Here is a 10,983-nt window from a genome sequence, read left to right on the forward strand (position 1 = left end):
TTTGGTTTATCTTCGTCTTCAGATGATTCTTCAACCGAAAATTATAACAATAAATTTAAACTAAGCATACTTAATGACAAATTTTTTGAAGTACTTCAAGATGATCATAATAAAAAAATTTATCGTGACTTTGGTATTGACGAAAAAGTTATAGCAACTGTTACAGATAACGGCTCTAACTTTAAGAAAGCTTTCAAGAGTTTGGATATTCTATGGAAGCTGTAGAGAATGACTTTGACATCAATGATGATGAATGTATAGAATTCGAAATCATTGAAAGTATTTTTTAATACTTCTTTAAAATTTATTATGATATTGTAAATTTAGTAAAATTTTTTATTCAAATGTTTATTTAAGGGTCTAAAGAAGCCTCAATAACATTGCCTCAACACATTCGTTGTTTGTGCCATACGATAAGTCTAATTGCCACAACAGATGTCGAGAGAGCTATTTAGGATTCTCCTAACATTTCTAAAATTCATCATCCTGCAATAGCTAAATGTACTAAGCTATGGAATGCAAATAATAGGCCTAAAACTGCAGAACTTATCAAAGCAGTTTTAAGGCACTAGATGGAATAGTTTGTATGATAGTCTTCATAGTTTATTAAAATTTAAAGGCGAACTTCCTAAATTATGTCAAAAATTAGAATTTCCTAAATTAAGAGATATTGAAATTCAATATTTAGAAGAATATTGCAATATAATGGCCCCATTGGCTATAGCGATTGACAAAATACAGAGTGAAATCAACTGCTATTTTTTAAATGTCGTTAAAAAAAAATTACAAATTTAATTCAAACCATTCTACAATTTTGCAAACCATTAGCTATTGCCATAGTAAATTATTTAAATAAAAGATTTAAAAATATATATGATTTTGATAACAATTTTAAAAGTGCATTTTTGGCAAGTATTCTCATCATCCCTCTTTTAAAAATCGTTGGATTGATGGTGAAAAAGAAAAAAAAATACCTTCAGGATTTGTTATTACATGAAGTTTTAATTGTTTTTAAAAATAATATTGAAATTAATACTTCAACAAAATCTTCAATTGATGCAGATGATGATTACTTTTGTCTTAAAAGTACCACATCCAATTCTAATAATTCAATAAATGATATTGAAATAGAGGTCCTAAATTATATGAAAGATGACAGGCGGAGTATAAATATGTTAAATAGTTATAAATATATAAAAGAAATATTTATTAAATATAACACAATATTACCCTCCTCAGCCCCCGTTGAAAGATTATTTAGCTTTGCTTATATGGTTAATAGACCAAATCGTCAAAGATTGAACGATAAATCATTTGAAAAATTAATAATATTAAAAAATAATGCTGATTATTATTATTTACTAATTATATAATTATTAAATAGAATATCGCATTATCTTTTATAATAAATTTGTTATTTTCTACAATTTATTTTAAATATTTTTTTATAAATTTATATTATAGATAAGAAAATAAAGCTTTATACATTTTGATTTTGACTATTTAAAGTTTTTTAAAAAAGTATCTTGTATCTTAGATACTTTTTTAAAAAAATACAAGTATCTTGTATCTTATATCTTATTGAAATTTTTCTAAAGTATCTTGTATCTTAAATACAAAATTTTATAAAGTATCTATATCTGTATCCGAATACAATTTTCAAATTTGCCCAACCCTGCCAATGGATTAATGTTTTCTTCTATTTTTTATTAAACGTGTATCATGTGTTTGACTGCAAAATCGTCTTTCAAATTTTACAGGAGAAATAAAATATTTAATAATATAATAAGTTCTTATTATAAAATTAATCTTGTTCATTAAACACAAATTTTAGTAGTGATTTAAGAATATACCTCATATTTCAAAATATTATAAAAATTATACTCAATTTTTTTTTCATATTATTTTTAATATACTTTTTTTTAAATTATGCGGTTATGTGAAATTAAAATGAAAAAAGTGCTGTAAACATTTTTTTAAAAATCGAACGCGTTCCAAAATTTTATGATAAAAAAAAACACCTTTTATTTTTATTTATTTGAAAAATTTAATATCAATCCGAATTTTTTAAGAAAAAAGTCCCGTTTTCACATTTCATTTTTTTTAACACGCCATTATTATAGTTTGGATGTTATTGTTTATATTTTAATTTAATAGATTAGCATAAGCATGAATATTATTATTTCATCATCATCATCCTCTGATTCTAAACATTCAAAATCAGATGAATTAACACAATGGCCCAAATTTGATAAATATTTAAAAGTAACATCCTATATTGGAAGAAACTAATTCAATACTTACCAAATGTAAAATGTGCCCAAAAATTATATAAGTTTTAAAATCTTCAAATTCCAATTTAAAACGACATATTGTAATATTAATTATTTTATATAATATAATATAACTAAATAAAATCATTAAATTTGAAGAAAAAATGCATTTGGACTACTTGACGCCAACAATAACGATAGTTATTTTAAAATTAAAAAAAATTAATGACCTAAAATATGGTCAACCATTGATAGACGAAGTATTAAATGGGATTAATAAAAGGTATTAAACCTATCGCTATCAAATTAATATACATATTTTTTTTAAAGATTTAAATATATATATATGTAGATCAATAAGTTCTTTCTCCAATTATACATCCAGTATTGAATCTTCAATGGCCATGGATATAACTTCCACAGAACGAACCTATAAAAAATTAACTTAGCGTTATTGAAAAAATGCATTGAAAACCCTAGAAATGATTATGCAAGAACTGTTATTCCGAGATATCCTTTTTTTGACAAGGAAGTAGAGGATGGATTGGAGGAGGATAACTTATCTCTTTTTGAAAAAGGACAAACCAATAAATGTTTTTAATAAATTCCCCACGTTATAGGAGTTGTTTATTAAGTATTATACCGCAATCCCCTCATCTGCCCCTGTAGAGCGCGTTTTTAGTATAGCTAATGCCATACTAACTACCAAAGGTTCCTGTCTATCAGATGAAAATTTTTAAAACAATTGTTAATAAAATTAATAAGAAAAATTTTTTAAAAATAAAAATTCCTTTTTATTCGCTATATTATATTGTATTTATAATTATATTATCAATATAAAACTATATTATTTTTTAACATGTCTAATATATTGTGTTAAAAAAGATAAGTCATTTATTTATATTAAATTAAATTTTAAAAAAAATTTATCATAAAATTTTGAACGTTTTTTTGAGAGTGAACGTGAACTCGTTCGATTTATGTCGGTGAACGCGAGCGCGTTCGATTTTTTTAGAAATGTTTAAGCACTAATTTTTAATAATTGATTTTCAAAATTTTCATCTGATAGACGGGAACGCTTGGCAGTTAATACGCCATTAGCTATCTAGAAACGCGCTCTACAGGGGCAGATGAGGGGATTGCGGTATTGTACTTAATAAGCAAAACCAGGGAAATTTATTAAAAACATTTATTGTTTTGTCCTTTGCTTCAAAAAATTGAGATAAGTTATCCTCCTCCAATCTATCCTCTACTTCCTTGTTTAATAATAAATATTTTTATATAAATATTAAATTTATCATTTATAGCATTTTTATATTAAAATTTTTAATATAATATAAAAGTTAATTATTTGTATAAAATATAAATTTATACTTCAAATTGTGTGCAGCAATTAAAATATAAAATCCTTGATTAAAATAATAGTGATTAGATTATAATTTTAAAAAATAACATTAAAAATAAATTTTAAATGATATCAACCATTTCATTTTATGTATATAATATATAAAATTTAATGATTTTTTACTTAGAACAATCTAAAATAAATTATTAACTGTATATTATATAAATAAAATAATTAATATTAACATCAAATGTCGTTTTAAATTGGAACTTGAAGATTTTAAACTGATATAATACTTTTTGGGCACATTTTACATTTGGTTAGTATTGAATTAGTTCCTTCAATAAAGAATGACTTTAAAATATTTATCATATTTGGGTCATGGTAATGTTTTCAAAATCAGATGATGATGAAATAATAATAGCTTATTTTAATCTATCAAATTAAAATATAAACTATAATAATGGAATGGCTTGTTAAAAAATTGAAATGTGAAAAAGGAAAAACAGCTGATTAATATAAGGCTTTTTTTCTTAAAAATTGGGATTAATATTAAATTTTTCTAATAAATAAAAATAAAAAGTGTTTTTTAAAATTGAACGAACGTTAAATTCGAATGCGTTCACATTCAAAGTTTGTCAAAAATAAAAGGAACGCCATTCATCTTTTTTTCAAAAAAAATCAACTTCGAACGCGTTCAGCATTAGCAAATAAATGACGTAGTTTAAAAAAAAATTTAACCAAATATCTCTTAAACATTTAAATATTTTACAGCCAATATACAAACTAGCTAGAGGTTTAGCTAGTTTACAAACATACAAACTAGCTATCAAATTTTTTTTTTAATGAATGTTAAAGATTTCGGATTATATATTTTATGATTTTTTTTTTATTTTAGTAAATGATTTTGTATATTTTTTAACAATATTTTATAATTTTATAATTTAGTTTTTCTCCTTTTTAGTTTACCTTTATATTTTTTCTATGATTTTTGAGTATTTAAAAAAAAATTGATTTTCCCAACTTTTCCCAACTTTTATCTACCTTTTATATTTTTGTTTAATTTTAATTATCTCATTTTGGTCTATTTTTGAATTTTAATTTTTTTTAAATTTTCTTATATTTGATATTTTTTCTACCTATTTTTGTGTGTTTTTTAACAGGGAAGTGAACCCTTCGGCAAAAAAAGGTCCGAATTTAGGAATAAAATTTAAAAAGGTTCCCCTGGTTCAAGGTTTGGAGAACATAAAGAAATATTGACTCATATTATCACCTTTTTTCATTTATTTTTATACTCCATACAAATACACTTATAATTTACAAATAAATGTTTTATTTAATAATTATAATATAAAATGGTAGTTATAAAAACCAGAAAATTTTGAAAAATGTGAAGAAAAAATATGATTCCACGAAATAAAAAATTTATTTTTCATTAATTTTTATTATCATAATTTATTATATTATCAATAAAAAATATATATTTAGATAACTATATTAAAACTTATATTATAGGAAAAAATTTAAATAATTATATAAATTAAAATTTTGAAAAACAGAGGGGTCAGGGGCTTAAAAGATATATTGTCAGGTATTGAACTAAGGATGAAGGTAAAATTAGATCTACATATCGAGAGATATTCTTTATCTAAGATAATTATCTTTAGGGTCTCCAGTTTATTGTGGTAACTAAAGTTTTTAAAAATACACTTCTTCGCCGAAGTTCCCTAGATTATTTGTTACGTTTGGATGATTCAGCGGCCGCAATGGATGCATATTATGCGTTCGATTTTTTCAAACGCATCTATATAGGTATAATCCCATACCAAAGATTTCCATTTCTATCAAGGCGTAAGAGTGAAATCGTCTGGTCTTTTATTGTCAGAAACATTTAGTCCGACTGGTTTTAAGGTGGGATGAATGTTGGCTGATAGCGTCTTGTGGATTAGGTTGTTAAATGCCCGCAGCAGGGTGTCTGATAAATTTTACGTGTAAGCAGTGGTGCCTTTTATCCAGAGTGTTGCAAAAGGTGCATGAGTATGATGTGACGATATTGTAGTTGAGACGAGGCCCTAATGATATCCTGAGATTTTCGGGAGAGAGGTATGTATAAAAAAGTGTTTTAAATTCATACAAGACCTAAAGTCCTGACTCCTATTGCTTCTACCTCACCATTCATTTTTTCTAGCAAAAAATTTTCTTTATATACCTAAAATCCTTCATGCACTCAGATCGTCTGTATTTTTCATATACCTTGATCAACTTTTTCTCTCGAAAGCACAATCAAGGACTTTTAGAAGAAATTTTAAATATCAAATTACCCCCCTTCTCATGGATGTAAGCATTCCTTTTTTCTAAAACCTGGGGGTATAGGAATCAAGTCATTATACAACAAATCCCTGGAAGTAATAAAATTATGAAGAAATGTTGAGTTAGAACCACAATATGTGTTTGTAGTAATTAGTCAATAAGTTGGATTTTCCTTTTTGGACGCAGGATATTAAGTATGTTTACGAGAAACCAATTCGACTATGTGATGTCTTGTTACTGTTTAAATATAATATAAAAAGAGAATAACCTTTAGTGAGGCAAATGAATTAGGTAGTATACCTAAGCATTTTAACATACAGAAAAATATTAAAAAAAGAGAATTGCAACTTTTTTTAAAAAATGGGAGGGGGTATTTTCAGGGGGTACCTTGGCTTTTATATCTTTAGTACCCTGCGCTCTTCTATTTTGAAATAACCAGCATTACAGTAAATAATCAAAATAAGGTAATATATAATGGTACAATAAAACAAACAAAGAAAATAAAAACGACAATATAATAAATCTAATAATATAGGCCGTTTATATATTAATATGTTGGAAATTATTTATTTTCAAATTAAGCATAGATCCTGAGAGTTGATTGAGATGTCAGGAAAATGTAAGACAAAAGAAGGGTATAGTCGTCCTGAATTGTATGATAGGTATCCGAGAAATTGACGAGGGAGACGGCCCTTGTTTAATTGCTAAATAGTAAACCATATAAAGGTCGGTTTCTAATTCCTAGATGTTTCGTCAGCTGGATTGTTATCCATGTGAATTTAGGATATTTCTGTGATGCCATTCAGTCCTAGCTTGTTCAAGATTTACTATCTCGATTGATTGTGATCGGGATCCTCCTTTAGACATAGTAAGACACGGTAGAATCAGGGGTTGTATAGGGTATGCCCCCATAGGATGGTGCTTACTGCTATGGCTGGGGTTTCTTTGGCACTGATGTATCCAATTGCATATTCTGGTCTGGAGAAGAAGTGTAGCATTCTTGCATGAAATTGAAATGTCCTCAAAACAAGATGTCAATATGCGAGTCCGAAGCATTGATATTTGAGGCATAACGTGTGTGCGATCTCAGTGGTAAGGGAGCTTGGAATCGATAATAATTTGCCCATCACAAGAATCAATAAAAAATCATTCAAGGTGACATAATAGAATGAGAATAGTCTCGATAAACTGGTAATCGTATATACGTACTGGTTTACAACACCAGTAGGACACAGGATCATTCTAATCTGAAGGTGCTGATTAATGACATCTAAAGACCTCGAGACATTAGAGCCAGATCCTAGTCCTCTATAAAAATTTCTACAATGATGATGAGGACTCCTAGGTAGGAGATTTAGGGATCAGAATTTGGAGACCCCATCTTTCTAACATGTACTGTATATAGACTCCTCGTTCACCACTTGGCATTCTCAGCTTTTTACCTATAGATCTAGATAGACAATATGGGTAGCTGGCCTGACCATCTTTGCATAGACATCAAAAGGGATAAAAATAAGTAATAAAAATGTCAACAATTAGAAATACAAATATATATATGAAATATATTCTTCTAAAAACATTAAATACTCAAAAATGAGGAGGGGAGATGAAAATCAAGCTAATTTTTTTTACAAAAAAAAATGAAGAGAAATCAAATTTAATTTTATAAAAATCTTCAAATTGAAAGAGAAATATAAAATTAAACAAAGAGATCAATTAAGTTTAAAAAAATCAAAATAATCAAAAATGGGTTAAAAGAATTAAAAATAGGGACAGAACTTTAAAAACCTGGAAATAATTCATAAAACAAAAATGAGCTCGCTAGTTTGTATATTAGCTAGCCAGTTTACACATTAGCTAGTTTATATTAACTGTAATATAATATTAAAAATATTTGTTTTAAATTGAGTAGTATTATTTTTATCGAAATTTAAAGATTAATAAAATAAAAAATTGTGAATGGACGAATATATATGAAGTTGGTTTTGGTAATATACATATTTTTACCCAAATTTTAAAATATCTTAATTATGAAATGATACATTTCTATTAGATATATTAGCTTAAGAGCATTTAAGATATGATAGAAAACGTATTAATAGATCTATAAATGCAAAAAAACGCATTTTGAAAATTTTGCAAGTTGGTTTTGCGGTATTTAATCCGTTTTATTATTTTCTAATGAAAAAAATAGAAGATTTATTTCGTTCCTCCCTTATTTTTTCTATTCATCTTTCCCAATCTTCGTTTTCATATCTTTTATATTCTTTTATCATTGATTTTCTTTTTACTATATTATATGAGACTAATTTATTAATTATTAAAAGTTATAATTTTCAAGCATTATATAAAGTGCAGGATTTACATATAATCTACCTCATATCAGTGTTGTTAAAGGCTACTTTTAAAAATAGCGCATGATATAAAAATATGACTAATTTTAAATATATATAATTTTTTTTTTATGCCATATCAATAATAATAACTTTTCTATACTGTTATCCCCAAGTCTAAAGCGACGATCAGAAAGTTAAGCTTTACTGTACTAAATAATTATTCACTAGCATTTAGGGCATTGCATTATTAAATTTAATACACATAATATTAGAAAATTATCAAAAATATTCATTTGATTATTTTTAGATTAAAAAATGCGTCTATAGGATTTTCAATAATATTATTATTTATTTCAAAAAATCATCTATAGTAGGTGGCGTTTTTCTTTGGCTAGGAGTTGCACTTTGAATTCAGTCAAATTAATATATAACCAATTCAACTTGAAACTAGGATGAAACATTAGCAGTTATGTTTAACATCCAGATAATAATTTATAAAATATTGATGATAAAATGGTATGTTAATATTAATTATTTATTGGAATTTTTAATTTATAATATAATTCTTAAATAATATCTTATGGCCAATTGAAACATATACCATGTTTGGACTAGGCCAGAAAATCAACTTTACATTAACTTATCAAGCTCAAAAACTATTAATTAGATAAAGATTTGATTTAAATTTTATTTTAAGGATTGGGCTACACATATTAAATTTGTTTTATATATTGCCTTTAAATGTTTTCTCAAATTGGCTATTATTCTTGTTTGATAAATCCTTCTGGTACATCTTACAACGAAATTTATACCCTATTAATTTTTTTATCTAGATTAAATAGTTTGAGAATTTAGAAAAAGAAAATTCAATATTATCATTTTACAGTAAAATTACTTTGTTGTCGATATGATATTTACCAAAATTATCTTTAATATCAATCTCTATTGTGTACATTTTAAATATTTTGGAAACTAGATTTATAATTTATATTTTAAATATAAATTTCAAATTTATTTAAATAAAAATATTATGATTTTAGTAAATTATAAAATTGGTGCTACCTCGCTACTTTGTAAATTAGTAACGAGCGACCGCTACTTTTTTTGAATTTAGCGCGCAAGAAAGCTACCGCCATTGAAAAAAAGTAGGGCACTATTAAATCTACCGCTATTAAAAAAAGTACCACGCTAGTAGCGGCTACTTTAACAACACTGCCTCATATACATAAAATGAACAAATTATAATAAACTTTCACAATTATACTGTTAAAAAACATTTAACTATCCAAATTTAATATTCTTTTTTTAAATTATTACATTTATTTTACTAGACACAGAAAATATAAGATTCGTTTTCGCGGCCGTCAAAGATACCATTCTACAACTCAATCTCAAAGAATACAATCTTGTATAAGAATAGTATTCTAATTTTATATACCAAAATAAACAAAAATATTTTGCAAAATGAAAATGTAAACCAAACTGATTATGAAAGAGTAAACAAACTTTTTTTGAACAACTTAAAAAGTGTAAACAAGACTCAATTTTATTAATTTTCTCCAAATATGTTTACAGACAATTTACATAACTTTTATCTAGAAATATTAATTGTACCTTAGATTGGTTTTTTTAATGACAATTTTTGGTGGAGAAAGTAAACAAGTTGATTCAAATTGGTTAATTTTTTAAGGATATATAAGTAAAAAATTTTAAAGCGTGTACTTTTTTTAAATATTAAAAAATATTTTTTCATAATAAAGACTCAAATTTAATTATTTATTTTTTCTATCGTTTTTGTTTCTTATAAATTTGTTTACTATAATTTATTCATACCATTATTTTGTTTACTTTATATAAATCATATCAAATAATTTCTTTTTAGAAGGCATTTAGAAATAACTTAATTTTGTTTATTTTCGTATTAATTTGCTTTCTATATTATATTTGTTACAAATTTATTTATTTTTCATTATTCAATATAATTGTGTAAATCATTAATGATCGCTTTTTATTATTTATTTGTTTTTTCATATTAATAATTGTTTGCTTATTTATACATAAAAAATATATTTTGCTAATTGTACATGAAAATTATATACCAGATATATTACCAAAAGTAATTCTTTTCATATTAGATTTTTTTTTTTTTATTACATTTCTTTATTTTCTATTTTTTTCTTATAATCATTAAAATTTGGCTTTTTATTTATTTGTTTGCCTTTTATATTCATTTTTTTATCATTAATTTAAATGATTTATTTTTTTTATAATATACTCACCACTTTTTATCATTTAGAATCATTAATAATGATGCCTTTATCCGTTTATTTGTTTACTTTTATTTGTTTTTCATTAAATATTTTTTTGTAAACAATAATAAATAATTTAAAAAGTGCAAAAATAATTTTTTAAATATTCGTCGAAATAAATGATATCAGTTGTTTTTTTTAAATTTATATTAGAAGAAACTTATAAATATGAAAAGAAAAATTACTAGAAAGATAGTAAGCCCAATTTTGGAAAATAAGGAAAACTATTTTTTTTTTAAATTTTAGATCTCAAACAATAAAATATTACTACTCATTAGCAGGGTTGCCAGGTCAAAATTTTCAAATTGTGGGAGAAATTAGGTATTTTGTGGGAGAAATATAAAAATTGTGGGAGAAATTGCTAAAAAAAATTTTCCCGCAGGCCTTCGGCCTGCAAAGGACCGGGATTT

At 25.0% G+C, this 10,983-nt stretch overlaps 1 protein-coding gene across 2 annotated transcripts in view; it reads left to right on the forward strand.

The window, feature by feature from the left end:
- The window catches only part of LOC135922173 (guanine nucleotide-binding protein subunit alpha-11), a 115,087-nt gene extending 105,023 nt beyond the window's left edge, over window positions 1-10,064 (forward strand). Inside the window, exon 9 of one of the 2 annotated variants that reach the window (XM_065456600.1) lies at window positions 9,596-10,055. In XM_065456600.1, the coding sequence (XP_065312672.1) occupies window positions 9,596-9,678 (83 nt within the window). In that variant the 3' untranslated portion in view covers window positions 9,679-10,055. Of the gene's footprint in view, window positions 1-9,595 lie in introns of both variants that reach the window. The other variant, XM_065456601.1, reaches the window with a different exon arrangement.
- The last annotated feature ends 919 nt before the right edge of the window (window positions 10,065-10,983 follow it).

Source organism: Gordionus sp. m RMFG-2023, chromosome 1 (assembly GCF_954871325.1).
Source record: "Gordionus sp. m RMFG-2023 chromosome 1, tfGorSpeb1-WG-v2, whole genome shotgun sequence".
Classification (NCBI taxonomy): Eukaryota; Metazoa; Nematomorpha; class Gordioida; order Chordodea; family Parachordodidae; genus Gordionus; species Gordionus sp. m RMFG-2023.